Source organism: Rhodamnia argentea, chromosome 2 (assembly GCF_020921035.1).
Source record: "Rhodamnia argentea isolate NSW1041297 chromosome 2, ASM2092103v1, whole genome shotgun sequence".
Lineage (NCBI taxonomy): Eukaryota > Viridiplantae > Streptophyta > Magnoliopsida > Myrtales > Myrtaceae > Rhodamnia > Rhodamnia argentea.
In genome coordinates this window covers 29,461,201-29,488,789 of record NC_063151.1, presented here as the reverse complement: position 1 = coordinate 29,488,789, position 27,589 = coordinate 29,461,201, and the positions used below count along the sequence as shown (strand labels likewise).

General features: G+C 41.9%; 6 protein-coding genes and 1 non-coding gene across 19 annotated transcripts; 6 read left to right on the top strand and 1 right to left on the bottom strand.

Moving 5' to 3' along the window:
* The first annotated feature begins 292 nt into the window (after positions 1-292).
* Positions 293-3,544, top strand: LOC115735176 (F-box protein SKIP23-like). Of its 4 annotated transcripts, none has more exons than XR_007197581.1 (3): positions 293-1,616; positions 1,802-1,842; positions 3,222-3,544. XR_007197581.1 is itself a non-coding variant. In XM_048274891.1 (2 exons), the coding sequence occupies exon 1, from the start codon at positions 419-421 to the stop codon at positions 1,598-1,600; it is 1,182 nt and encodes a 393-aa protein (XP_048130848.1). In that variant the 5' UTR covers positions 293-418; the 3' UTR covers positions 1,601-1,616; positions 3,222-3,544. The 4 variants fall into 4 exon arrangements, 2 of the variants coding, with proteins under 2 accessions (XP_048130848.1, XP_030522543.1); XR_007197580.1 differs by having other exon boundaries at positions 3,218-3,544; XM_048274891.1 differs by lacking the exon at positions 1,802-1,842.
* Positions 3,545-4,392: 848 nt separating this feature from the next.
* LOC115740216 lies at positions 4,393-4,545 on the top strand. Its single transcript, XR_004015346.1, has one exon. It is a non-coding gene; the product is annotated as a U4 spliceosomal RNA (small nuclear RNA).
* A 2,974-nt stretch (positions 4,546-7,519) lies between these two features.
* Positions 7,520-10,294, top strand: LOC115735976 (high mobility group B protein 9). 2 transcript variants are annotated; one of them, XM_030668587.2, is made up of 6 exons: positions 7,520-7,745; positions 7,872-7,950; positions 8,089-8,251; positions 8,415-8,513; positions 9,401-9,765; positions 9,959-10,294. In XM_030668587.2, the coding sequence occupies exons 1-6, from the start codon at positions 7,603-7,605 to the stop codon at positions 10,070-10,072; spliced, it is 963 nt and encodes a 320-aa protein (XP_030524447.1). In that variant the 5' UTR covers positions 7,520-7,602; the 3' UTR covers positions 10,073-10,294. The 2 variants fall into 2 exon arrangements, with proteins under 2 accessions (XP_030524447.1, XP_030523679.1); XM_030667819.2 differs by having other exon boundaries at positions 8,412-8,513.
* Positions 10,295-10,862: 568 nt separating this feature from the next.
* Positions 10,863-13,400, top strand: LOC115737293 (thiosulfate sulfurtransferase 16, chloroplastic-like). Its single transcript, XM_030669729.2, has 6 exons — positions 10,863-11,306; positions 11,397-11,510; positions 11,760-11,833; positions 12,418-12,488; positions 12,569-12,622; positions 13,038-13,400. Exons 1-6 carry the CDS (start codon positions 11,209-11,211, stop codon positions 13,110-13,112), a joined length of 486 nt encoding a protein of 161 aa, XP_030525589.1. The 5' UTR covers positions 10,863-11,208; the 3' UTR covers positions 13,113-13,400.
* Positions 13,401-13,765: 365 nt separating this feature from the next.
* Positions 13,766-17,540, bottom strand: LOC115725789 (transcription termination factor MTERF9, chloroplastic). 4 transcript variants are annotated; one of them, XM_048273822.1, is made up of 7 exons: positions 17,134-17,540; positions 15,886-15,943; positions 15,650-15,816; positions 14,863-15,555; positions 14,257-14,630; positions 14,140-14,225; positions 13,766-14,056 (listed from the first exon to the last, which is right to left on the bottom strand). In XM_048273822.1, the coding sequence occupies exons 1-5, from the start codon at positions 17,440-17,442 to the stop codon at positions 14,313-14,315; spliced, it is 1,545 nt and encodes a 514-aa protein (XP_048129779.1). In that variant the 5' UTR covers positions 17,443-17,540; the 3' UTR covers positions 13,766-14,056; positions 14,140-14,225; positions 14,257-14,312. The 4 variants fall into 4 exon arrangements, with proteins under 4 accessions (XP_048129779.1, XP_030531013.1, XP_030523321.1 ...); XM_030675153.2 differs by having other exon boundaries at positions 13,766-14,065; positions 14,140-14,630; XM_030667461.2 differs by having other exon boundaries at positions 14,140-14,630.
* Positions 17,541-17,646: 106 nt separating this feature from the next.
* On the top strand, positions 17,647-19,132 carry LOC115738047. Its single transcript, XM_030670922.2, has 4 exons — positions 17,647-18,085; positions 18,624-18,673; positions 18,789-18,870; positions 18,959-19,132. The coding sequence occupies exons 1-4, from the start codon at positions 17,848-17,850 to the stop codon at positions 19,003-19,005; spliced, it is 417 nt and encodes a 138-aa protein (XP_030526782.1). The 5' UTR covers positions 17,647-17,847; the 3' UTR covers positions 19,006-19,132.
* Positions 19,133-23,797: 4,665 nt separating this feature from the next.
* On the top strand, positions 23,798-27,140 carry LOC115735924 (scarecrow-like protein 21). Of its 6 annotated transcripts, none has more exons than XM_048273821.1 (2): positions 23,798-23,820; positions 25,351-27,140. In XM_048273821.1, exon 2 carries the CDS (start codon positions 25,453-25,455, stop codon positions 27,019-27,021), a length of 1,569 nt encoding a protein of 522 aa, XP_048129778.1. In that variant the 5' UTR covers positions 23,798-23,820; positions 25,351-25,452; the 3' UTR covers positions 27,022-27,140. The 6 variants fall into 6 exon arrangements, with proteins under 6 accessions (XP_048129778.1, XP_030523267.1, XP_030523258.1 ...); XM_030667407.2 differs by lacking the exon at positions 23,798-23,820 and adding an exon at positions 24,132-24,351; XM_030667398.2 differs by lacking the exon at positions 23,798-23,820 and adding an exon at positions 24,132-24,357.
* The last annotated feature ends 449 nt before the right edge of the window (positions 27,141-27,589 follow it).

Genomic DNA, 27,589 nt, shown 5'->3' with positions numbered 1-27,589 from the left:
TTATTTTTGTCCTTTGAAATTTTGCTCGTCTACTACTGTTGGGTTGATGAGCACCTCCATCTCTACGTGGAAATGCACTGCGGTTGCGCCATTGCAATTTCGCAAGGACATGAGGCAATTCCCGCCTTGGGCGTTCCCGGACCTCTGGTTCGTTTCCTCATTATCATCGTTGGCGTCTGTCTTCGTCCCGCCGTACGGGTCGGAGCCATCCGACCGTCCACGTGGTTCATGGCGGCACCAGACAACGGACCCGATCATGCATGACACGACATTGACGTATCGGCCTCGATTTTCTTTTTTTTAATCGTCCTCGATTGATTTGGCACTCTTTGTCTCTCCTCGTGACGGTCTCACGACTCTCACCCGTCTCTTCCATCGCGTCTCTCTGCCAAAAATCCACCGGCGAGAAAAAGGACCAATGGCCGTTGATTGGAGCCAACTACCGTCCGATCTCCTCGAATCGATCTCCACAAAACTCCCCTTGTACGCCGACTACATCCGATTTCGTACCGTCTGCCGGACGTGGCGGTCCTCCACCGCGAAAACCCCCAACCACCTCCCTCCTCAGCTCCCGTGGCTCCTCCTCCCCCGGTTCAAGCCTCAAAGTCGCAACCGCTCTTGCTCCGGCTACTTCTACAACCTCCTCGACGACAAGGTCCACGTGCTAAGAATCACGGAAATGTACCTCCGCAAGCGTCGCTGCGGCTCCTCCCACGGCTGGCTCGCGATCCTCGACGAGTCACCGAGCGTCGTCCTCGTGAACCCCCTGACCGGAGCCAAAATGGACCTTCCTCCGTTGTACACGTTCCCCGACGTCGTCGGCTTCAATTTCCCCGACGTAGGCCGCGAGTACTTGCTCCGCGACGGCGATCATCGGCTCTCGACGCGTAATCTGAAGGACATGCGTGACTGTTTCGTCAAAAAGGTGGTCCTGTCTTCAAGTCCGGCGAAGGACAGTCAATTCGTTGCTGTGGCGATACTCCATCACAGTAACAGCTTGGCTTACTGTAGAAATGGTGATGAACGTTGGAGGTTTATAGAAGAAGCGAATTCTTACTGCGAGGATGTTATTTATGGGGACGGATTGTTCTATGCTGTGAATACGTTTGGTCTAATTGCGGTTTGCGATGTTAATGGCGATTCCCCTAGGGTTTCGTACATCGAGACGCGGAGGCATTTCGGTGGGGACATACAGTATTTGGTGGGTGTAGGAGATGATCTCATGTTAGTTACGAGGCATTTGGACTCCAATTTTTGGCCCGAGCTCGATCAAACAGTGTATAGGACTACGCTATTTGATGTTTTTAAGCTGGGGGATGAACCCAGGTGGGAGTGGGTGACAGACCTGGGTGATTATATGATTTTTATCGGGCAAAACTCTTCTTTCGCATTACTAGCGTCGGACTTCCCTGGATGCATGGGGAATTCTATATATTACACCGACGATTACTCGGATTCCAACTATGATGGATTCTTGGAAGAGCAGGATATGGGAATCTATAGGTTAGGGGACGCAAGCATTGAGAAATTACCTTGTTATTCTCCCAATTTTTCCTTGCGGTCGACTCCACCCATTTGGCTCTCACCAAATCCTTGCTAGACTCCATGATTGTTATGTAAGTGTTGCCACCTTGGTTTCATTTCACTCGTTTGCGAATCTTTTAATGGTTAACTGGGAAAATATGTGCAGCATACCTTTCTTTGATCTGGTGCTTGTTCACGAACATATTTTTTCCCCAAAATAGTTTTGAGTAGGCTAAGCGGTTCTAATAAGAGGACTGTGTTTGGGTGGTCATTACAGTGAACTTGGCGACGGGGAAGATTTTCAGAAGGAGTGATATGGTAATCCCCATTTGATTTGTCTTGTTCTCACCTCTTTATATTGCACTAGATATCTCCTTTCTATTCCTAGGATGTTTCGAAATGCTCAAGCTGGCATACCAGAACATGGATTTTCACCTTTGATAGATATGTTGTTCCTCTGCTTTCAGTCTGATTACCTATTAGAGTAGCGCAAACCAATTGTCTTGTGGAACAGTGGCTACTTACAAGAGCCCTCTCAAACCCCGCCCCCCAACAAACAACAACGACTGATTGGTATATCAGTTCATTATGAGGGTTGAGAATAACTCATGCAGTTGCCTCAGCTACCCTTCCGATTCAAGCGATAATTAATTAGTTGTAAGAAAATGCTGTTGATAACAGCATCCGAGTAGTTATCTCAAACATTGATATCTTAAAAGAAGATGAGGAATAGTTGGGATGTATAGTGTTTTGTGTTTGTCTTTGAAGTCCAGAACCTTATTGAAAAAAGAATATAGTTTCTGTATGTATTCAATGCAGCCAGGTGCCAGTTGGATATTGAAACAGGAAATTGTTTTTCTTCTTCATATAGATTTAGTTAGATTGCAATTTAAGATTCCCGTGAGGCTTTTTTCTTGGTCGAAATCTCTGGAAGCTGATAATGAGGAGACTTGTTTACAGAGCTTATAGTGATTGAATGGATATTTAAATTTATTTTTCTTTACAATTAATTTACTAAATTAAAATAGCCCTACTGTGAAAGTCTAGGAAGAGGACTACATACAGTGGCTTTGTTTTCAGCAAATAGATTTTCTCCCAATTTGTTGTGGCTTCAGTGTGATGCGTGCTGTTTTTGTCCTTTGACATATGTGTGCGCGTGTCTCTTCCTCTTACCGGAACAGTTCCATCGCTGGATATTTTGAGACCTTATAACAGTTTAGCCTTTAAGCTGGAGCGACTTAATAATCGTTAGATGCGTGTGAAATTGGTACTGGCTGCCAAATCCATTTCGTGGGAAATACTGCTGATTGTTGAATTTAATTCTTCAACTTAAGACTTTTCAGTTTCCAACCGAAGCATGTAATAAGAATGCGTCAGTGATCCAGCTGTAGTTCTTGTGCTAATCCTGGGTCTAGAGGCCTTGTCTAAATTAAAGTTCATTTATTGGATTTGCTCGTACTTGCAGTAGTTTCACTTATCACAACCACAAAGGAATTTCTTTTCCATCTATTCTCCAATTCTTCTAACCTCCTGTTTAGTCAAAGAGAAGGGGATGTTGTATTTGTCAATGCATTGAGTACTTTGATGATCATCATTCTGTCTTTGATCCTGGTTTCTTGTTTCTTTTTATTTCAACTTGCCTTTATTGTGATACCATTTCTTCTCATGGTTCATTTCCTTGTTTCTTTCGCAGGCAGCATGGAGTGTTTCCTCTTAAACTGTCTCTGATATGAACAATGGACATCTCTTCAACTTCTGCCAATTTGCTGCTTGCACATTTTGCTCCGTTAGCACAGCTGCATCTTGACTTGTGTACAAAATTAGCTAAATTGAAAAAAAAAAAAAAGAATTGTAAATAATGGCGACATACTGCGCTTGATTACCTGCTGTGTTGTTCAGGGATGTTTGTTTGTGCCACGTAAGACTTGAGATGAAAGCATCTCCCTCTTATAAAAGTGACTCTGGACTTTGCCAAACTACACTCGGATGGAAGTAATAAATGGGTTGTTTCCATTGGTAAGGTCCTTTTTATCTTGACATACATATTGAAATTACGATTCAGCTTTTTCTAGTTTCCTTAATGTGAGCAACAGATGAGAATGTTTCTCGAAGATAAAGTGTCAACTAGAACGCAACCGAAATCCATCCTTAGCTCCATCCATTGCAAAGCAACTAATTTGTTGCTGCTGCTGCCGCCGTTGGTTGTTGTTCAGTTTACCAGCGAGCTAACCTTGAAACTCGTAAAGATTACTTCGCGAAGCAGGTAACTTACTGTATGTTCTTCAAGGCGTGGTCGGTTCTTGGAACTTTGCTGCTGCAGCTATAATCATCAAAAGCAAGGAAAAGTTGCAGAGCTGAAGTTTCTTTAGGGGTGTGTTTGATCTTTAAACGTAGTGGTTCTTAAATTCAATGAACGTCGAGAACCCAATTAAGTAGGCTTATGACAGTTGATTCCCGCTAGAACAACATGAGCAGTCCATCCGTGATCCGCCGCCTCTCGCTCAAGGCACGGAATGTTCAAACTTTTTCTCGCAGTGGAGTCTGCTCGCTTTAAGAACCCACCAGAGGAGCACGCCTGTGCAAGTGCTGTGAAGAGAGAGCACGACAGACCTACGAGATTAGCCTCACTGAAGCTCGCACCGAGCGTAATCCTTCGCGGAAACAAGTCGTTCGACGGAAAAGGAAAATAATTTTGTTCGAAAACCTAGAAACACCCATCTTGCGAGCTTCTTGATCTATGGTGGTTTCGCACCCGTCAAGGTGTGAAGTGCGAAAATGATGGTCAGACTTTGTCCCACATCGACGTGAGAGAAATACTGGGAAGTGAGCTTCCCGTATGAAAGGGGCTTGGGTGGAATGGACCAGAGTATCTTTGCGCTTGGGGCAATGACGCAGCTAGTGAGGTACTAACCGAGGCGCGTCTATTGCTGGTTGAAAACTATTTCCAAACCCCCTCTTGGGCCTGGGTTAAGCCTTGGCCCTCGAGAATTTCTGGAAGGGCTCCCCTAACGGGGTAAAGCCCTACAATTCATAGTCGAAAGTTTGTGGTAAGCTGGGCCGTCGAAGCCCTACCGTTCGGTAATATCGGTGATAGAGCTGACGAGTTGGTTCGATTATGTGTGGGCTATAATTCTTCTAGTTTCGTGACCTCTACGGGATTGCATTATCTACGTCCACGAAATCCTTTTTTTTGCCTTGATATTTTGCGCAAAACGTGCGGGGCTTAAAGGCGTCATCGGATTTGGAGGCCTTAATGTCGACGACCGTGAATTTGATCGGCAATCGATGTCACTTTCTCCCCCCGTTTGCACGAATGGGGAGGACATTGACTGGAGGTAGAGGATGCCAAATGGACCAGTGGGCCCGGAACCGGCCCGTTGACCAGGCCCACGGTTCCAACCCGGTTTTAAAAAAAAAAGAAAAAGGAAGTAGGTTTGATAAAAAAATCAATTGTGCTTTGGAACCGGAACCGGCGGTTCCGTCGAACCGGCCTTCTTTAACTGGAGGTCTCGAATTTGATTTTGTAAGGTATCGCATGATGTATATATTTTTTTTCCACTTTTTATGTATATGTTGATTTGATCGTCAATTAGGGAATTCGTTAAAGGTGTCACGTCTATAAAGTAATACAGTTGGTCCCACCGTGGAGTTTTCTAACCTACTACTTCCAATTTTTTATGTTTTTTCTATGGCTGCATATCATCCTTGTTTTCTGTTTAAATTTGCGTCACTTATAATCACTTCCGAATTAATTTCTTGCAAGACTTTGGGACAACTTTCAGCCACCTTCCGGATAAAAATTATATCAACTCAGTTCCACGCCAATTTTTGTCAATTTGTATCGGGCATTTCAAAAACACAACTTATACATGAGTGTCATCAATTAAAAAATTATAAGTTTAATTATGTATTGTCATTAACTTTTCTAGTCGCATCCTTTGCATATTGTCTATAATTAAGTTCCTCCATAACCAAATTCGGCCAAAATTCAACTAACCTGACTGTTGAAGATGCGATAGTGTGACATGGATCAAATACGGGCCTACATGGATACCCACCGTGGACATTGAATGTATAGGAGATGTTGTACCTATTCGACTAGCACTTGCTAACCGATTTCGTGGCCGTTCAACAAGTGAAAATTTAATACGCTTCATGCTCAATCATCTCTGATGGCCATGCCCACCGAAATTGGTTGGATTTGGTGTCGAAGGAGTTTGGTCAAACAATTTGTGTAAATAGAACGACTCGATTAGAAAAATTAAAAGTATTAAGGACTTGTTATAAATAGCCACTATACATGAACTAAAAAAAATAAGCTTTTAAATATAGATAGATGCTTATACAAAAAAAAAAAAAAAAAAAGAGCAGTCAACATAAAGACCCATAACTTGGCCAATTAAATTTGGAGTAAATCACACTCGAAGCATTAACAGAATCCATGCTTTATTCGAGTAGACAAATACTGCATATTTGCCCACTTCGTCTAATATCTTACAAGATCTTTATTCAACATTTCCACGTCATGATTTTTCTTTTCTTTTTTTTTCCCGCGAAAATAATTTCGACAGCACGAGATCTACGTGGCATATCCACGTCATAAGATTATACACAGAGGAAAGCCCCAACTGGGAAATTAGGAGCCACTCGGTGAAGCTCGTGTATGGGAGGTGGAGACATTATTTTCCCCTTCATCGTGGATAGAAGGCGGGGGGAACCCACAAAGGTCGAGGTCAAACCGGGTCCCACCAAGGGAGATCATCATCGTCCAACGTCTTCCCCCCCAGCAGAACCAAACCAACGGCTGGGATCTATTCCGCCCCCCACGCTTTGTCACTTGCATGCACGCCTCGTCGGTCAGATATCTTTCGACAGGCGTACGTCAAAGATCCGGGCTCAGTCACTCCCCAGTTCAAAACAGAGCGTCACTGCATGTCAACGTCGTTCGAGACTCCAGAGAGAAAGGGAGACGAGAGAGAGATTGGTACAGTAAATGGTAAATAGTAGACTGTAATTATTAACCGTGTAGTTGGGAAAAGTAAATATGGCCATTAGTTCCCTTTGCACGGTCGCTGGGGCCACTCGGAAAAAAGAGTTTTTTTTTTTTTTTAAGTTTTTTGGTTTGGTTTGGGTTTGATTTTTCTCATAAATGATATTAATGTGGATTAAAATGACGTCCTCTGTTTATTTCCTGTTATTTGTCACTGATGTAATTGACCTATTTAATTTCATGAAATTGCTCTTTAGGTGAATTTCAATTCAGTAGGCATTAGGATAATTAAACACATAGGGTCATACATGTTTTTTTTTTTTCCAGTCACTAAAATCGATTCACAAATCACCGCACGTGTCAAATAAAATCGATCCACAACTCACAACAAATTAAAATAAAGTACTGATTATAATCTGTTATTTAAAGCGTCTCTCTATAATTTGTCATCTTACTCTTTAAATAAAATTTTATGAATTAGTACCAATATGCCTACGTTACTCTTTAAAATCTTACGAACAACGTTCTTTTTTTTTTCTCGCGAATGAATGTGCTAAATCGCTACCGCAATTCTCGATTTTATATAATCTCAACTTGTTAATTCTAGATTAAACTTCAATAAAAATCTATATAACTTCACTTATCATTTATAGACAGCTCGAATTCAAGTCAAACATTTTTCATAAGTAAGTAAAAAAAAAATAATGCAGGTTAGTATTTATTTATTTATTGGTCGGACAGGTCAGTATTTATGGAAAAGTGCTTTTTCCCTTTAAAGAGCAAAAATAGGCAAACTCTGCAAGAAAGAAAATGCCAAAACATGCATAACCGTTGCCCTCCACCAAGACTTAATGCACTCTTCTTTGGGTCTTCACCTCCTTAATTACAATCCCTTTCATGCTTAACCTCCTGATCAGACCATCTCTTCACCATCATTTCTCCATTATCAAAAGAAAAACGACCCACGCCACCCCCTCACAACCCCACCCCGCCCTTCCTAAAAAGAAAAAAACTCTTCTTCTTTCTCATCTCAGGCCCCTTTGCTTCTCCTCCTCCTACTCCTCCTCCTTCAGTCTCCGACGAGGCCCATGTCGGCGGACGGCCGATGCAAGAGCTGGAACGGCAAGCTTTATCCGGCAGCTCTTGCCTCTCACGACGACGTCGTTAAGGACCATGTTCTCTTCTGGGACGCACTCAGGCGCTTCCATTTCATGATGGGTACCAAGTTCATGTGAGGCTTTCTCATTTCTGTTCTTTAAAGTTGATACCTTTATCACATTTTTCTTGTTGTCGCTCTTCAATTTAATCAAGTTTCTCTCTCTCCTTTTCCTTTGTGGGGCTGTCAAACGTTTTCAAGGGTTCCTGTGATTGGAGGGAAGGACCTTGACTTGCACGTTCTGTATGTGGAGGTTACTGGGAAAGGCGGTTATGAAAAGGTTCTGGCTCTTGTTTGTTTTGTTTTTTCGTTTCTCCTTTGATGTGTTCTCAGTCTGGTTTCTTTATGGACCCACATTTTGATTTTTCACGAAGTCATTTATTTGTATTTTTTGGGTATATTTATTTGGTTTCTGTAGGTTGTGGCAGAAAAGAAATGGAGGGAAGTCAGCAACGTGTTCAGGTTTTCTCCAACAACAACAAGTGCTTCCTTTGTCCTGAAAAAGCACTACTTCAGTTTCCTCTACCATTATGAGCAAGTTTACTTCTTTAAGCAGCATGGTCCCCTTAGTTCTCCTCCAGGTCTTTCGCTAATTCTTCCTCTGGCTTATGTGGTCCTTTTGTGTTTAGACCCACTGCTTCTGTTTTCTTGAGAGTTCTTTCATGAGTAGAGACACCGATGCTCTGTTTTGTCCTCTTTAGTAGTATGAGTTAGTTAAATAAGTAAAGATTTCTCCCGTTGCAGACGTGTTTTCTTCTCCTGGGTCTTCGGGCAAGCATAAATTAGCAATCAGGGAATGTTCCTCTGCAGCAAAATCTAATTGTCCTGATCCTGTGGTTGGAGGTCTGTTGCTTTCTCTGTATTCGTATGCGTTATTAAAATATTTTGACAAAGTGAGTTGGAAAAGGCGAAAAACTCGTGCAAACCAGCATCACAGTAAGCAGTGCGCCATATAGGCCATTAAATATTGGTTGTATTATCTCTACGGTGGACAATGGGACATCATTGAATGGTGTCTATTTTGTTTTCTCTTAACATGTATTGCTACAGTCTCATGATCGGCTAGATTTGATCTTAAAGATGTGCAGTTGTGTAATTCTGGCCATCGGAGTACCATGGATTGACTGTCCTTAGTGAAATTTATGTTCATTTAAATTAGTTGATAGTTTGTTAAATTGGTAGTTAAAATCTTGAATGGCGATTCTTAAACACCTCACTTCTGTCTAGAATCTCTTTACCTTATGTTGCCGAAGTCTTGAAGCTAGTTTTTCTATCTATTTTGCTCTTAAAATGTATGGCCAACAATTTCATGATAGAAGAAATTGACTTGTATCTGTGCAGTTGGTACTTTTAGTCTTCCAGGCACAATAACACAAGGTAAGTTCTTAACTTTTTGGTCAAAACCACTCTAGGCAAGTCCAATAGCAGCTGATTTGCCTCTGAAAATGCATCTAAATGGGTTCATCTGAATATGTGAAGAGGGGACTATCTAGACATGAAAAAGGCTGACTATGTGTGGCTAGAGGGTTATCTGCATTAACATGGAGAAGTTGGCTTTCATACAAACTTATTCGTTTGAACCGGTTTACACGCTACAAACACAACTGGAAAATATATTTACTTGGTCTGGTGCAGTTACTTGTACAAACACTGTTCGTCATAGCCTCTAATACGACTTATTAGCTCATTCTATTGCTGACTGTCATTAGCTCTGCTGCATTTTTACACAGGAAAATCATGCTTTGAAGCTGTCGGGATGATTGATGGCAAATTCGATTGTGGCTACTTGGTCTCGGTGAAGTTGGGCTCTGAGATTCTTAAAGGAGTACTGTATCACCCAGATCATCATGGTCCAGCTAACCTGACAACGCATTCAAATGCCCTGGTGCCATACGCCCGCAAGACTCGCCATGTCCGTAGACGACGGAGCAGGAGACGAGGAGATCCAAGCTACCCGAAGCCCAACAGGAGTGGCTATAACTTCTTCTTTGCTGAGAAGCATTATAAGCTGAAATCGCTCTACCCAAACAGGGAAAGGGAGTTCACAAAAATGATAGGCGAGTCTTGGACCAAACTCGGCCCTGAAGAGCGAATGGTAAAGTCAAGTCAACCTCGAGAGAATTAAGTTCTTTTGGTTTGACCTCACGGGTCTCTATGTAGATAATATAATGAAAGAGTTTGCATAGAACTCGGTAGCCTATGAAGAAAACAGAATAAAGAATAATAAGAGAGGTTTTTGTGGCTCCCATTCAAATGCAAGTTCATATATGTATGGTTTCTATTTGCAGGTGTACCAGAAAATTGGGCAGAAAGACAAAGAAAGATACAAGAGGGAGTTGCAGGAGTACAGAGAAAGGTTGAAGCTGAGGCAAAGCTTTGATGCGGAGAGAGCTGACCACTAGAGTTTGACCTGAAGATGGCCAAGAAATATTCCCGGTTCATGAGTATCAAGTGTCGAGAGTTACAAGAGATTTTGAACAAGTAAGAAAAAGCGGCGAAGTCCCAAGGAATCTGGTCTTGCTTGCTTTTTGTGTAGCCCTTCTGTAACTGAACTGCGGATGTTAAATGTATCGGCTCAGGTACTCATAGAAACTGTATCAATGGTTTCACACCTTACATGACTATCTGCGGGTGATCTGTTTCTTCGATTCTTGAACTTTTTTTTTAAATGTTCTTGCTTGCATGGCAGGAGTGCTACTCGAGCCGTGTTTGTTGTATCAGAGCAAATCACATTCAAGTCGGGTCAAACTTGAGTTCTGCATAACAACTTCTGTCCGTCTGGTAAAGTCCTTACGTTAGGATGCGAATGTGATGATTGGTGAAGGAGAAGGATTGGCAAGTATTAGTTCCTTCTCTATGTTGGGAAAAAGATTTGAATGCTAGGGAAACGAATCCTTGTTAACAAGAGATAAGGGTCATCAGAGTGGTTTTTTGAAAAGCCCACTTCTGAACAGAATCTAGTTGGCCAAACCAGTCAAGCCACTACCCATCATAAGACAGAGTGGGTCGTTCTGTTTTGTGGTTCATTTCAGGACATTATGCCTTTCGAGAATAATAAGGTTAGATTCCTTGGCAGCAAGAAGAGCACATACGAGGAATCTAAGTTGATAAAATCGGTTCAATTCTATCCATTGAGATACTTTATCAAATTATGCCTAATTAAAAAGAAAAATTAGCCTTCTGGGTGCCAAAGATGGGCCCAGCCCAAGCCCTCATTATGGTAATTAGTAAACGACAGGTAAGGAAATGAAGATCTGAGAAAGTTTTAGTATCGAAATGGGCTAATAGCATATTGACACTGGCTCTATCCATTCTTACCATATCCATTCTGCGCTGAAGTTAATTTCGCAATCGAGCTTCTAACAAAATGGTGGCGTGACTAATTTAGGGTGATGCTAGGGACGATGCCAAATCCTGATTGGCTTTCTTCCGTTAACACGTGAGAAGGTTTGCGAATCTGTTGGCAGCGAGATAGAGACTCTAGGAACGTGAGGATCAGTAAGCAAAAGGACCCGGAGCGTTGCCGTCGTGTTCGTTCATGGCTTTGGCTATGGCTGTGGCTTCCACTGCCGTTCCGGCTTCTCGCCTCGCTCGTTCGGTGCTCCCTCTTCTTCCCCCTCATTACCTGGGCTTCAGGTCTTCTCTATCTCTCCGAGCCTTTCGATTGTTTTCCTCTTTTTATTTTATTTTTTGGTTGGTGCAAACCTTTTAATGCTCTTTTTTTAGGTGGTTGGCTGATATCCCGAGAAATGCTGAATCTGCAGCAGGGGAGTCGCAATCGGTGATGGTCAACATTGCGCAGGAGCTCCTTAGTAAGGGACATCGATACTTGGATGTCCGGTATAGTGATGTTGCTCGACAAATTTCTTCGTGAATTTTCTTATACAATGTTTCAGGATCGTTTGTTTAGGAGTACAGAGCGTGTTGTAGGATTCAACGTAGATACAATACCATGCTCTCTTCTAGCGAGTTCGAGCATGAGTGAACTCGAACGGCTTGACCCGCTGACATAAGATGCACATTTCTTTCGTTGGGCTAGCATCGGTTAACCATGTCCAAAGCTGTTTATTGGTCATTTATTTGCTTCAGGACATGTGATGAATTTAAGGCTGGACATCCATCAGGAGCATTGAACATCCCTTACATGTTCAGAACCGGTGCAGGTACATTTCTTCATCTTCTTATTCCTTTTGTTAATGACCATACAGTGTTGATGAATGCTCCAATACATCTAGAGGTTCTTCGACTGGCACAACATGGGTCGCTGGCGCGGATCTTTCAATTTCTGCATTCTGGCATATGGATACGTAGAATCCATTCCGTAACTCTCAAGTGTCTGGAAAAGTTAAAAGAAATAGCACTTCAAATTCGCTTACTTTGCAACCAAAAACTATAGAAAAAAATAAGAAAGGACCACACGACCAAGAAGTATTGTATTCTCTTTCGGATAGGCCCTGAAAGAAGAAGGAAGGATGGAATGCCAACATGCGTCTAGTATTAAATTCACCCGATGCGATAGTACCCATTTTGGGAATGTCCAGTGCCAAACTCACTGAATGGGTAAGTCTGGTTCCCATTTACTAGCAGCTTCATGAATGTTTGACGTGCACTTGAATTATTGAGGAAACCTGGAAAAGTCGTCCTCTTTAACGAGTCGCTTGCTGCTCTGTAATTAAGGTAGAGCAGAGCAGTGAATCGAAATAGGACCTGTGTTGCGGAACATCATCGTATCTGCTTGACGTTACAGAAATGTCGAAGAACCCACGATTCTTGGATGAAGTATCCTCGCACTTTGCCAAAGATGACGCCTTTGTTGTGGTATGTTCTTTCTGCAAGCTTTTTCGCAGGTTTGAATTTCCTTCTATTGGAGGGTTTGCCATTTCTTGTTGCTACATCAGGGTTGTCAGAGTGGAAGGCGGTCTCTCATGGCTGTGATCGATCTTCAATCTGCTGTGAGTAGAGCTTCTAAAGATTCCTTGCGCATTCGAGCTTAAGGCCGTGCAACGCATTTCCTTCACAACGAAATGGAGAAATCCATTTCCTAAGTGAAGTATCTTAATTTGGAATACCATACAATCTACACGAAAATGTTAGGGATTAGACAGCGGGATGTTCTACTGGCGTTTCAGTGAGATGGTGGTTCTAATTTTATTCCAGGGGACTAGTACTGTGCTTAGAGAAGTTCAGTATAAGCAACAGAATTTAGCTAGACATTCTATCGACATGAAGCCCGAATCTCGATCCAAACATAAAGAAGTTAATAGCACAAATCAGACCTGACAGTACACTTCACCCATAAGACATATCCCATAAAGACCAATTCGCTTCTCGAATGCTAAATGTACCGTGTGGTAATGATTTATGCAGGGTTATGGCCGGGTTGCAAACGTCGCAGGTGGGTACTCTGCCTGGACAGAGAAGGGGCTTCCTACTTCAGAGTGAGGTGACGACGAAGCTCCTCGAGCACCGATTAATCCAGCACCAACCGATGTTTCACAATGTTCCTTTTTCTGTTTCAGCACTCCCCAAGTCCTTTAATTCTTTCGTCAGTCCTTTACCAGTCTCTGTGTTGGATTGAAGCAACATTGCTTAACAGCTAGGATTAGTCAACTGTCATTGGAGAAGTCCAAATAACCTGAGTGTAACGCAGTGCATTTTCTGGATTTTCATGAAACGTGTACAGCCAGTGCCGATGAAAATCCACCCAAATGCAGAAGTTCCTTTCTCCGTTTTAGCTGCCAGCGAACTTGTTCACCTTGGTTTCGACCCAAAAAAAAAAAATTGTTCACCTTGGTGTGAAAGTTCACCTTTGTGAAACTTTCACATGCTAAAAATCCGCATGCGCAAATATGTATTGCCTGATGATGCCACCATGTATCAACTTCTATTACCCAAACAAGAAACCAATTTCAAGTACACAGGAGTAAAAGGGACTCGGTGCAACAGGTTTTCAGAATAATAATCAGTCCTCTTTTCATAGTATACATTCGTGACACTATTTACAGTCTAGTTACAGTAAGGAAACCCTTCACGCAAAAGAGGATGCACTGTAATTTTGAATGTAAAATATTTAGGGAAGGTATGATAATACTATAAGGCAGAACACGTCATGAACTTGCATCGCATTCCTCAAATTTTACAATTATCTACAACACTATCGTCTTAAACAAAATTCATACATCGAAATTGCCTGACGATGGCCCCAACCTCAAGAATTCAACTGCTTGAAAGAGAGACATTTCGAAGATGAGGGACCCTGGATCATTTACCAGACATGTATCTGTTTCTATGATTCCGCTCAGTCATATGTATTGAACTCATATTAGAAAGTTTTCAACTCTTGTCTCGCTGTCCCCACTTGTATTTCCCATCAGCACCCAAAGAAGCTGCAAATTCTGCAAAGTTCACAGTAAAGATTCTACGGCATGTAAAACTGAAACCCAGAAAAAGAGAAGCAACACATTCTTACCTATGCTTTTACTTAAAGATAATCCACTGGTAAGGAGTCCAAGGCTTCCACAGTAGTTGTTGCAAAATTCAGCAGTTCAAGGGGATGTTAGAGTCCGACAGAAAAAAAATGGGGTATGTTAGAGCATGACCGCTCAGTTCTTCCTATATCTCTGTTAGTATACTCTCTTCATGCTATCTTTGTTTCTCACATTTCTTTGCAAAATCCTTCAGCAGTAGCTTCTGACGAAATGCCAGATACTTCTCTAAACTGGTCCCAGCCCGCTGCTCGCAGAAACACTCATCTGTTGGAACAAAATAACTTAAGGGAAATGGGCCATTGGGAGCTTTCTTAAGGGAAACCAAAAACCTGTGGCGAGGGCGGATTCTCTGGTCCAAAGACAAACTCAGATATGTTGGGTACTTGGTTAAAGAACGCACTTCGTTGTGAAGTTCATTAATCAAGTACTTGTATTTGGGTTTAAGATTGTCCTCCAATGACAAAGATAACACCTGCTAAGATAACAATTGACATGTTCAGAATCGTAATTTTTAGAAACATCCAGATCTTAAAAATAAATTATAGACTACAGAGTTCTCCTTATTAAATGGCATTAAGCACTGCTACTTAATCTCTTGCAGAATCAAAATTGTTCTTTTGTTCTCGAAAAGAAAGACTAACGATCAATCCAGGTGAGGCGCCGGATAATTAGTAGTCCAAAGCAATCAGAAGGGAAAATATTACCTGTGTAAGGCTAGTCAAAACTTTTAAGATGTCAGAGTTACACATCCCGATACTCCTCAGGAAATTGATTCTTGGCAGCAGTCCATCATCAATGCTGTAATGCAGGAGCTGGGGATGTTTTGTTACCATTTTCACTACACTGTCTCTTGGTGCACCTAATTCCTTTGATAGGAACAAATAGCGAGTATTCCATGAGACGTCGATTCGCTGGACAAGTATTTGAGGGCTCAGCTGCACCACTTTACCTAAGTCCTTTTCCTTGATGCCAACCTCCTCAACTAAGTAGCGAACTGTGGGTTTTAATGAATTCTCAACACTATATGAAAACAGGGATGGAGCAGCAGCAATAATCTGTCCTATTCGAGAATTTGGTATGCCCAGACCCATCAAAAACGCAACATGGGACTTCAAATTGTTCTCCACTGTGTACTCTAAAATCTGTGGCTGCCTCAAAAGTATTCTTTTGACATCGCGATTTTTAACACCGATGCTCAACAAGTAATCCAACCTTTCCTTTGCAGAGCCAACATTTATTTGCAGTGAAGGCATGTGTCTCTCATACATTTGAAGAAAATGTGTTTCTTTAAGTCCAAAAGTGCACAAGTAATCAAGAAGAGGGATCCATCTCACGTCCAAATCTATTTCTTCAGAAAGTATAGGAAATCCACACTGGCAAGGTTTGATTTCTTTCTGCTGAAAAGCCAAAAAAGAAAAAGGACATAGATGATTTGCCACTTGTAATAAGTCAAAACCCATTTGGAGAGTTCCCTGTGTCGCAAGAACTCACCTTTCCCCTTCCAGTTACATTGTAGGAAGCAATTTCGTTTTTGTGGTCGGGAGTGGGAAAAGTATTCACGGCATTTCTCACTTGATTCTTATATTCATGGTGATCATTCTGCTGCCTAGAACTCAGGGAACCAGATCTCCAACCTTTGTTTGGCTGTCTCCACCTGTCTGCAAAAAAAATAATGAATTGCTAGTCTACCGGATAGTTTATATAGCTTGAACTGTGTCCATGCATACCTTTCTTCTTCTTATCTTTATTTTGCACTTCATATTCTGCTATTTCTGCAAATTCATCCTTGAGAGGACATGGCAAAACTAAACTCAGATTACTCCAGAAAAAAAGAAAAATTTCTTCAACAAATATAGACTCGCGAAAGCAAACACAAGGCAGGAAGCACCCACTGCAATCTGCAGGTACCTGCCCAACAACATCGTTTCATACCTCCAAAAAAAGGACACACGGAAAAACTTCTAGTTGCATGCAGCAAATTTTCAAACCAAACACAAATAAAACATCAACAACACGATTAAAGCATTAGAAACCCAAAACAAAATCTCTCCTGTGATTCCAAGATCCGGAATAAGCACTTAAATTTAACATCTCATCGCTTAATAGCTAGTTATCTTTTCCTCTAAAATTGTTTCCATCCCAGGTATACCAAGAAAAGCTTTGCAGATTCAGCTCAACCTTAAGGTGAAAAAGACCTGAATTGGCAATTAACTACGGACTAAACCTACAGCTCTCCTCCTCTCTAATTAGTTAGACACAACCACTTCTTCTACCAATTCAAGTATTAGCCATTCCGCAAGAATTTTGAGTCGAGCTAAGAACACAGAGCAATAAACTGTCACCAGTCCTCGCAGAAGCAAACAGAGTTACAGTGGAATCGCTAAATTCACCACATTTTCACTTATCCTCCTGGTCACTTTAGCCAACGAGATCATTCCTTATCGTCTAAGACATAACTAAGGAGACAACAAACTATAGGGAGGATTATTCGCTTCTTAATTTTCATTTTCCCGTCTTTTTAATGGCCAACCAGAACAACTCCAGGGTCCCTAGCTCCTTGGAGAAACAAAACAATATGGCAAAGCTGGTCAAAATGCTGGAAGATACTTCTGGTGCTTCACCTGAATCTACACTAACTTCTCTATACTGAAATGGAGGAGAGTCAAAGCATTAAACACTTCGGAAAGGTGAAAAATGCCACGCAATCTCTGATGAAACTACGACACTCGCATAATTGTCAGCTCCACATTAAAGCTTGCCCGAGAAGAATCAACTGAGGCTTGAGCTATTCGAGCAGGAGGAGCAATATCAAAAGTACACCCATTATTTTCGAAGAACAGACACATAGTTATGGACAGTGTAAGCAAGCACCATGAAAGCTCCTTTCGGATAATGCAAGCAAGCAAACCGATAACAAACAGTCCCAGCATCACATGCTCGAAATTAGAACAGGAAAAGTTCTTAAAAAAACTCACCTCATCCGACCAATCGTCCTCATCCTCATCCTCATCCTCATCGAACTCCACACTCTCGTCGTCGTCGTCGCTATCAAAGGGCGACAGAGGCCGCCCGTGCCTGGACTTCCGATTAACCTTGAGAATCCTGGGATTGGAGTGAGTGGACAGGACCACGAACCTCCGGGAGCTGGCGCTTCGCCTGTCGACCCCCTCTTCGGTTCCGCGGGAGAGGGAATGCAGAGGGAAGCGAGACCGAAGCAGCTCCGGGCTGGGACCTGATTGGGAGCGGAGCGCAGGAATGAAAGCGCAGATAGAGAAAACCGCCATTGCCTTGGGAAGAGAGAGAGAGAGTACCGACAGAGAATATACTCAAAAACCCTACTGGATAATTGAACCGCAGCGGTTTTTGTCATCTTCCTCCTTCCGCTTCGATCTCTCTGTCTCTCTCTCTCTCTCAGCCGAAGAAGTGTGGGGTCGGTTGTTTAGGGGGCTTTAATGAGAGGTTTTGACATGTAGATATTTACGTAGTTAACAGCTAACTCTTCGAGAAGAAAGAGATTTATGTCCAAAGGGATCCAATTAACAGGAGCCACCCGAAAATGGATCTCCCACACCCATCTGTGGTTGGCGCGAACCCGACCCAATCACGTCGACGTGGCCCGTTTCGAAACGATTCCTCCAGATTCGTTAGCTTTGCCTCCAGTCTCTCCCTCTCTTTCTCTCTAGTTTGACATGGAAGCCTCAATCTCTTCGTCACCTATAATCAGCTCAACCATTCGTCAATCATTCAGTGGAATCAGAGTCCCGGGGCACGCGAAACCATTCGCCAATGGCATCTGCAAGGGTAGAAGCGATCGCTTGAACGGGAAGGCGAAATCGAAGCGGAGAATCGCCGCCATAGATGGGGTTTTGGCCGCGGCAGATCCAGGCCAGGCCGAGGTCACGTGGCAAACAGTCGTCGGAGCCATAGGTACCCTCGTACGCTTCATTGATCTTCGATCTTAGTATCTGATTGAAGGAGAGAAAAGACCGGGAAAGCAGAAGAATGGGTGATATTTCGTGTTCTAGGGTTCTACAAATGCTAAATTCATCTACGATCTATCTAATAAACGCTTATGAAATGTTAAATGTGGACAAAGGAAGTTGTTCTGTGCTGAGGCAAACGAACAACCCTCATCTTATTGCCGCAGGTCGGCATTGTAAGAGAAAGTATTAGACTCAAAATGGGTGCTTTTAAACATGAACTACTTCAATCATTAGGATCAAGAGCTGTTGCTTCCATGAGATTGCCGAGGAATGCTCGTGTTAGGATCAGTGAAGCGTTTGTCTATATGCTCAGATCTTATGGTAGTAAATAATCTAACTAGCTTGTTTTTCTTAGTAGTGAATGGTCCAAGTTCCTATTTTTCATCAATCTGACTATCCATAATTCGACATTCTATGGCAATTTTGACCTGTGTAGTCTTCGATTTTGGTTGTTGACTCCATTTTCTAACTGCATTGTGCAGCTGGTGTCACGCCGTTTGTGGTTGCAGGGATTGAGTTCAGCAAAAGAATCGTGAGAATTTATCTCTTGGGTTTATAAATCAAGATGAGAGATTTCATTAGACAGGGCTTTCAGATGTTTCTATGAGATTCATCCTTTTATATTTCCGTTACTTCTGCACTGACAGATAGCCCAGAGAAAATGCGAAGTTTGTGGCGGCTCGGGGCTTGTCCTTAGGGACAAGTACTATTTCCGCTGTCCTGGATGTGGTAAGGATGTGGTTTCGCATGATTCTAGGGTGCTCGCTTCGTTCCGTATTCGTCCATTTGTTGTTACTTTGTTGCTACTTTGTTGCAGGTGGATTTCTCCCATGGCAGTCATGGAAAAGATTCTTCTCTGGTTAGACCACATTCACCACTTCTTCACTGTTCGTTCTTGAAGGTTTAATCTGTGACGTTCCTCCTATTCTTCTAAGACAAAGGGTTTTTCCTGAACCCTCTAGTGTAGCCTGTGAACGATTTGCTCATCGATCATTCAGTGAAAGTGATGCTGAAACAAAAAAGAACAGGTAAAGATGCATCGAATCATGCTGTTGACACAGAGTTGCTTGCAATTTGCTTGGCAGAGTCTGTAACATCTTGCGGGTGTCATGAAAGATCCGCACTTCTATTGTCTTTGTGTGCCTCCTCGTTGCGACAGTAGATCGACTGCTTAATCATATGGCCAGAAGAAACAATTAGTATGAGTACACACAAAAGAAAAACGGAGGAGTTTTAATGTGTAATTCTGGAAGATTTTGCGCGGATCAAAACATGCAAGAAAAGGCGTAAGTTTGGTCTCTGTTTATGTTAGGATCTACCTGCAGCTTCTTCTTTTTTTGGATAAATGACGGCTTTTTCTTCTAACATCCCTAACTCCCAAACGTATGTACCTGTGATGAGAATAATCGATCAGTTTGCTGCAGTAGTTCCAGTGCTGAAATTGCACGTATTCTTGTGTCATTTCCTCGTTAAGAGAGAGTTTGTGGGAAAGCACTGGCTGAAAGTCTAGTAGTGAGCTTTAGCTCCTTGTACTCCTAAGACTTTTGCAGAGAACTGCTTCTGCTCTTTCATCTTCAACCGATAATCATGTCTATGGTTTGTGCACTGGTACTAACCTCAGAGCAGGACCGGTTGTGACTTTGTTATAACAGTCGGATATATAATTTCTTCAACTGTTAACAGCACGGGGCACTCGCATTCGATTCTTTTTGTTTATATGAATTGAGACCATAAATGTTGGAACAACTTTGCATCGCTCCATGAGAAACGTCCTTTGCTAGACCAATCTTCCCAGCGTGACAGTTTCTCCTGCATATGTTTAGGTTCTTTCCACTTGCTTACTGACGCAAGGGAGAACTCATTCTTCTATGATGCTTGCTTCCTCACTTGGGGGCCCCCCTCCTATCTTCTCTCAATGTTGGTAAAGCCATTCGTGCGGTGCCTGATTTCAAACGATCATATATCAGTATAAAGTGAGTTTAAGATTCCAATCAAGGAATTTGAATTCTTTACTTTCTTTACTTTCCCTCTAATTGAGAAGCAAATTACCTCTAAACTTAGTGGAAAAAGCAGCTACTTAGCCACTGAATCCGGCTTTTTTTTTCCTCCTTTGCGCCAGAAATCAATGCCTTTTTAATTGTTGTTTTCTTTTTTTGGGCCTACGAATTCAAATGCATCGTGCTGCCCAAACTCTTCCAGTACCATCTTTGCCGGCCCATGACAGTAAAAGCGCAGTGAACGGAGTGACTTGATGCTTTTGTTGGTTTTGATTTGGCTTTCCAGTCTTAGTCCCCGACTCCACTCTTGTGCTTCACGTATGTTTCGCGCTTGACTTTGCACAAAGCCCGACTTGTCGTGTTGATTAGTCTGTCGACCTGAGGTGCAAAAAGTCCTTCGCTGATCCACAATAATTCCATCGCTTTCTCTGGGCAATGCATCAGCCTCTGTTCTAAGTCAACAAAACGACGACAAATACAGATACAAAGACGCTACCTCCAGCTCCTTTTGCTTGTCCATATACTGCAGAAAGGTCTGACTTCCGCAATGCGCCATAAAGACAACGGCCTGAGTGACTTTTATTGTGCTCGTGGATGGGAGACCCCATCTCCTATTGGCAATGGGTCCAACTGCACATTTGACATTTAGGACAAAAGTCAAGAAGAACCAATTTAGCTTTTCAGGAAAAAAAAAAAAAGAACTAAGTTGTCGAATGAAACGAATTAGAACGGAACAGCGAACGCCGATAGCGATAAAACGATGCTATCTTCTCGAACTCCTATCGTGTAATCAAATGGCGAGACTCGGAAAGAAAATAAGAAAGATTAGTAAATCTACGAACAGGAATACTTTAGCTCTCAATCGTATCCCATCTGCCATCTGAGTTCGTCAAAGTACCTTGATGAGACTTCAAATGCCACTTGCCTTCCGACAACACGAATCGTGCTCCATTCGTTCGAATTGTCTTGTTCCACATCCTCGGGGACCCCACATATTCCCCACCCGGCTTCAATGGCAACGAGGGCCCCCACCGTCTATAATTCCATGTGTTCAATTTACCGCTCTGATAGCTGCCGCATAATCTTCTGAAGAATTCATAGGATTTCGTCGTTAGCTGCAAGTCAAAGTTGAAAACTTTCACGGCAAAATTATAGATCGTCGAGGGAGAAATTAAACTTCTTCTTTTCAATTCCATTGGTCAGATTCATCTTTAGTTGATTTTCCGAGACTTGTCCCCGAATCGACAGAGGTTGAATCCGCATCCACATAGCCAGCTTGACTTTTCCAGATTCCGACGTCACTCCTTATGCAAGACATCGCCGGAGGAGATCGACATGGACAACCATTTCGATTCGACCATCATTGACTTCGTTGAGTAGCAGGTTTTTCTCTTGCTTCGTGTCCCTCGTTTTATCTCGGACTTCTCTTTCGAGCTGATTGATCGCTTGATCTTTCGCATGGATTCAGCCTCTGAGGCCAAGTTGTCAATCATTTCTCGATTATGCGGGCCAAAAGGTCTTGGGTTCATGATTGTGGGTTTGGAATTTTCGTGCCCTCCCTTGGATTTGGACAGATTCCTCAGATTAATAAAACGTGATGAGTCCAAAGTTGAAGCTCAAGCAAATGAAAATACCGGCAAAAAGATATGACGGTCAGATTACGTCACGCTGACGGTCCTTGTTTTTTATGAGCTATAAAAAGGGTTGTTTATTATTGGATTAGAAAGTATAAAATTGATTATACTTTGATGATGTTCCACCGGTAATTATGCTGTGGCGGCAAGGATTTGCCCTAGTTAAGGTTTATTCTAGTTCGGATTTTCGGAGAGAAAACTATCCAAAAAGTCCTAAACCTTTTAATTTTTGCCAATTCGGTCTTTAATCTTTTCACGTTTTGCCAATTGACTCACTCCAATCATTTTTTGGCTAAAAACGGCTGATGTGTATCCCATCGTCCTACGTGGCATGGTTGCTGTTGATGTGGTTTGCCTCGCCGACCATATTTAAAAAAATTAAAGAAAAGCAAAGAAAAAAAATAAAAGAAATATAGAAAAATAAATTTTAAAATTTTAAAAAATATTAGTTTCCAACCAAAATTAGCCGAATAGACTCGGTTGATAAAACGTGAAAAGGTTTAGAACTCAATTTATAAAATTAAAAAGTTTAGGATTGAATATCATTATACATGTCTTTCATGTTTATAAACGAAGAAATTACGGAACGTCGAAATTTGACCACTCTCGGGAGCCACGTTCACGCTTCTTTTGGTTTGAAGTTGACTCCCATTCAACACTCAAAGCTATTGGAAATAAAAAGAAGTATCGACAAAATACGAAAAAATAAAAGAACGCCTCGCTTTTAATCCCGTTGCCACTCGCATACGTCTGCTTTTTTGCTTATAAAACCTTATAATGAAAAGACCAAATTGCCCTCGTGATAAACTCATTTTAGCATCTGATTTGAGGTTTTGGTTTTCAATTGGTTTGAGTGCTTTGGGTGGATGTGGCGATTTAGGATTTGAGGATGGAAATTTTTTCTTTTAATTTGGGATGGTAATTGATATGAAAGTGTGACGTGATCTCCAAGAAGTCAGATAGTATTTCTCAAAAGAATTATATCGAGTTTGAATGGCTTACTATAGTTAAAGAATTTGTAAACATATTCGTCGATACAAATTTGACCAGATGATAATGACGGTCCTCGGGAAAATAAGATCAAACTCGTCCAGTCCTCGAGATTTTGATTCCATCCTTATTCCTTTAATTCCATAATTACAAAGTTATTGTACCGTACGTAATGAATAAGTCAGCAAAGAATTAGATTAAATCTTGACAATTGCCTCTGAATTACCACGTTATCAGAAAAACCATGGCGAACCAACAACAGATTTGACCAAAAAGAAAAAAAAAAATTGACCAACAACAGTGCAAAACAAAATGTTAAAAGTCCATCTTAGACCATCTTTAGAGCATCGTAACAAAGGCAGATTCAACTATACAAGGAGCGTTTCATGTGATCATGAAATATCAGGACACGTCATCTTCCATGACATGACAGAAGGAATTATATTGGGTGGACATTATTATGCATTTGGAAGCCCAAAAAATAAACAGTGCTTTTCATTTGAGTAAATGGCGAAGGATTGTAGATTTGACGAGGAGAGCAGAATTTGATGTCGACGGGGAATACGGTGAAGGGACAGGGCAAGCCCTTGAAACGCGTAACGAAAATTTAAAATAAAATTTCTATTTTAAAAGTATTGTTAAAGTAGAATTATCTTTTAAAATAAAAATTTATTCGATTAGATAAGTTTATTTTTATTTTTACTTTTAGAGCAAAATGCTTTAAAAATAATTTCGGAGTAACTTGAAGAAATAAAGAAAATTTACTTCTTTCTAAAAGTAGGAAAATGAATCTTTGCTCAGAAGCAAATATAGAAAAATCAATTTCTTATTAAAAGTTGATTTATATAGCAGAAGTGTCGACATGTATGTCCAGCTTCAGTAAATTTTTTTGAAATTTTCCTCCTATCAGTTAAAAAAGAAGAAGAAAGAAATTATAAAAATTGGGACGGAGTGAGGATCGACCTTGGACCGACGGAAAATTTGAATTCGACCTGGAAAACGGAGCAGAAGACATATCGTTCCGAGCTTCGGCGAAAACCGCGTGGACCGACCACATGGTGGGCTGACTTCTGACTGACATCTTTCCTCTGTTATCTTGGAAACCCAAATTACGATTTTCTTCTTCTTCATTTTTTTTTTTTAAATTTTTTTCTCAAATTTTTGTCATTTTCTTGCATTCTTCCTTGGCGGGACCAAAAGGCCATTTGACTCCTGTTTCCGAAGAACTAACAATTTTAAGCCTTAAAGGCCGTACGTCTAGTCTTTAAAAAGACTAAATTTGCTCAAGTTTATCGAATCTAATGACACCCTTCTTCAAGATCTTAGAAGTGCCCTTGACGATGGAGGGTTTTTCTTGTACGAATCTTTATTTGAACCCTATTAATTAAGCGGCGTTGGTGAAAATACTGTGAAAAACCAAGGTGGGTTAGTTACGTGGGCTTGTTATAAAACGGCCAACATCATTCTCAGGCAGGGGACCACCTTTGCGTCTTCTCACCTTCGGTTCTCTCGAATCTGTTGGTGCTGCGCCTGCGGGACTTCGAAGCGAAGCAGATGGCTCGGATTAGATTTCAATATTTGCAGAAAAGATTTGGGTCTCCATCAAAATCCTGTCTTACCTTGATTTCGTTTCGTTTCGTTTCATCTTCACCTCTGAGCTGCCGTACTGTTCTGCAATTGCCTTTGCTTCGCCAGTGCACTGTAAAGTTTCTGACCATTCTGTTCTCTTTTTCTCATTTTGGTGGATCGTGTTAGGTGGTGGTCTTAGTTCCATTCTCTCTTTTAGCTCATCATGATCTTTTGCTTCTTCAGCTTTGGCCTGAATTGGCTTATTTTTAGTGTGATGTGAATGTTCTTGGGCGTTCTTTTGATGTCTTCTGCTTTCAGAAATGGCGGTCTCTCTCTCTCTCTAACTCACACACACACACACAGTTGTTCAGTTATTGCTGCTACAGGAAAGTTTAGGTTAGCTTGATATTTATTTCAGCAGTAGATAGTTGGCAAAAGTTTATATTATCTGCATGAAGGAAAAGTTGTTCTCTCGGCAGTGTCTTTGACATTGATTTGCCTTTCTCTTACTTTTCATCACTTTCAAGTATTTCAACTTCGCAGGGAAAAAAAAACATAAGTTCTTGATCTAGTACCCTGATTAGTGATTTGGTGCTTGCTTGTTAGATTGCAAATTCATGTAACTGAGCAAATGAAGAATTGTGAATCTGATCCAATTTGTACTTCTAGTCTGCCCAAGGTTAAGGTGCAAATAGTTATTTTTGAGGATGACATAATGCGCCGAAGCTATCTCATTTTTCTACTAGCAACTCTGATTTCTGTTGGCAAATCTATTTTATTTAGCCAGATTTATGTTGCATCACGATTCTGCCTCATTTTCTGTTCATTTTGTACTTTTTGCCACCCGTTGATGTCGAATGAGCTGGTTCATACACGGTCTCTATTATCTTATGCGAATTCGTCCATAAGAGATCCCCTTCGGTTTTCCATTGATGCTGAAAAAGTCCCTTATCTGATGTTCCATGAGAGCACAGTGAAGCGGCATATGCTGTTCTGATCGAGGTCCTTTTCATATGTAGAGTGACGCTACCTGTTGAGCTTGATACCATTGGTGCCTCGAAGATCTGCCGGTTGCTTGAATCCTCAACTTTGTCCTTGAGCACTCGGTGAACTGGTAATTAATGCAAGCTTCATATAAGCCAGGATCATGGGATGCTTCAGACAGGTTCTACAACCTGCCCGCGAAAGAGCTCGAGTCTTCTCATTGGTCTTCGATCACAAACTTAGACCATCTCTCATGCTCCGATGAGAGCAGCCAAGGGAATTGTACACTTGAATCATCCTCGGGAAGTGCACCTCATCATGTGAATGATTCCCCATCAGCCGTGAGGTTTTCACCTGATGAAAGTCCCACATCGAAACGAGCATCGGTGCCTGATTCTTGCGCACAAGACCATCTGAATGACCTCGAACTAAAAGTGCGAGAACTGGAAACTGTCATGCTAGGACCCAGCTCAGACATGCCCCACACGGGTGATGTCAACTTCTTGGTTGGACCTGGCCAGATGTCTCAAGAGACTGAGACATGGAATGAGTTGATGGAGATTATTTCCAGGAGGGACCTGAAGAAGATTCTCTGTGCTTGTGCTAAAGCAATCGAAGACAACGACACCTTTAGATTTGAGTGGTTGGTGTCAGAGTTACGCCCGATGGTGTCAGTTTCTGGTGACCCGATTCAGCGATTATCAGCTTACATGTTGGAAGGGCTCATAGCAAGATTGGCGGGTTCTGGAAGCTCTATCTACAAAGCTTTAAAGTGCAAAGAGCCTGCTAGTGCCGAGCTCCTATCGTACATGCACATTCTCTATGAAATATGCCCTTACTTCAAGTTTGGGTACGTGTCGGCGAACGGAGCAATCGCAGAAGCCATGAAGGATGAAAACATTATCCACATAATCGATTTTCAGATTGCTCAGGGAAGCCAGTGGATCACCCTGATCCAGGCTCTGGCGGCACGGCCCGGTGGGCCACCCTGTATCCGAATAACTGGGATTGACGATTCAGGATCTGCTTATGCCCGTGGAGGAGGCCTGGAAATCGTCGGCCAGAGGTTGTCTAGGCTTGCTAAAGCGTGCAGGGTGCCATTTCAGTTCTATGCTTGTGGAGTTCCCGCTTCGGACGTTGAAATTGGACACCTGCCCATTCAAGCCGGCGAGGCTATAGCTGTAAATTTCCCCCTCATGTTGCATCACATACCGGATGAGAGCGTCTGTTCACAGAATCACCGTGATAGGCTTATAAGGATGGCTAAGAGCTTGTCCCCGAAAGTCGTGACTCTTGTTGAGCAAGAATCTAACACCAACACTGCCCCGTTCTTCTCGCGTTTCCTTGAGACACTTAACTACTATTTGGCAATATTCGAATCAATCGACATGGCTCTGCCAAGGGAGCAAAAGGAGCGGGTCAATGTCGAGCAGCATTGTCTTGCTCGGGATATTGTCAACCTGATTGCATGCGAGGGGCTAGAGAGAGTTGAGCGTCATGAGTTACTTGGAAAGTGGAGATTGAGGTTCGTCATGGCTGGTTTTAGTCCTTACCCTTTAAGCTCCTTTGTGAATGCTACCATCAGGAGTTTGCTGTCGAGTTACTGCGATAAGTATACACTAGAGGAGAGAGACGGGGCTCTGTACCTTGGCTGGATGAACCGACATCTTGTCGCTTCTTGTGCGTGGGAGGTGACCGACATTTAAATACTCGAGTTTTTCATATTTCTTCAGTAATTTTCCATTCTGCCTGTACTTCTACAGATTAGCTATAGATACATCATGTATAAGAAATAAATCAGGCTTGTTCTCGTTCCGCTTTTTAAGCTTTGCTCTGCTTCTTGCGGTTCCCTTCTTTGCTAAATGATGTTCTTGTGTCTGACCTAACTATGAAGCTCTCCTAATGAAGTCTCCTGGACCCTCAGATCGCTGAGAATTTTGGAACAGGTACAACTGCCGGGGTCTTTGTTAAAGAAGTTTTTACGTTGCTCAACAAGATTTCTGAAACTTTCATTAATCAAGCAATTGAAGAGATTGGTTCTTCCCTTTTTGACCCTCCTCTTTCATATCGTTGCGGTCAGAGAGTAAACTCAAGTTGAGATCGAAGTAATAAAAATCGCAACTAATGATGGGAGCTAATTTCACATTAGTCATGGTCAATAGGATACTTTACAATGAGAAGGTTTGGATTTGAACTCTAACACACTCAATTGCATCATCTTCTCTTTCTTTAACATCAAAACTTCTGTCTACGCTACCAGCTATTGTGCGTGCA

Coding starts and splice junctions, on each gene's coding strand:
- LOC115737293 (XM_030669729.2), top strand. CDS start 11,209: ATGGCTTTGGCTATGGCTGTGGCTTCCACTGCCGTTCCGGCTTCTCGC. Junction 11,307..11,396: donor CCTCATTACCTGGGCTTCAG/GTCTTCTCTATC, acceptor CTCTTTTTTTAG/GTGGTTGGCTGATATCCCGA. Junction 12,489..12,568: donor AAGATGACGCCTTTGTTGTG/GTATGTTCTTTC, acceptor TTGCTACATCAG/GGTTGTCAGAGTGGAAGGCG.
- LOC115735176 (XM_048274891.1), top strand. CDS start 419: ATGGCCGTTGATTGGAGCCAACTACCGTCCGATCTCCTCGAATCGATC.
- LOC115735924 (XM_048273821.1), top strand. CDS start 25,453: ATGCAAGCTTCATATAAGCCAGGATCATGGGATGCTTCAGACAGGTTC.
- LOC115738047 (XM_030670922.2), top strand. CDS start 17,848: ATGGAAGCCTCAATCTCTTCGTCACCTATAATCAGCTCAACCATTCGT. Junction 18,086..18,623: donor AACAGTCGTCGGAGCCATAG/GTACCCTCGTAC, acceptor TGCATTGTGCAG/CTGGTGTCACGCCGTTTGTG. Junction 18,871..18,958: donor TTTCCGCTGTCCTGGATGTG/GTAAGGATGTGG, acceptor ACTTTGTTGCAG/GTGGATTTCTCCCATGGCAG.
- LOC115735976 (XM_030667819.2), top strand. CDS start 7,603: ATGTCGGCGGACGGCCGATGCAAGAGCTGGAACGGCAAGCTTTATCCG. Junction 7,746..7,871: donor ATGATGGGTACCAAGTTCAT/GTGAGGCTTTCT, acceptor AACGTTTTCAAG/GGTTCCTGTGATTGGAGGGA. Junction 7,951..8,088: donor GGAAAGGCGGTTATGAAAAG/GTTCTGGCTCTT, acceptor TGGTTTCTGTAG/GTTGTGGCAGAAAAGAAATG.
- LOC115725789 (XM_030675153.2), bottom strand. CDS start 17,442: ATGGCGGTTTTCTCTATCTGCGCTTTCATTCCTGCGCTCCGCTCCCAA. Junction 15,944..17,133: donor AGGACGATTGGTCGGATGAG/GTGAGTTTTTTT, acceptor TGTCCTCTCAAG/GATGAATTTGCAGAAATAGC. Junction 14,631..14,862: donor TTTTGACTAGCCTTACACAG/GTAATATTTTCC, acceptor TTATCTTAGCAG/GTGTTATCTTTGTCATTGGA.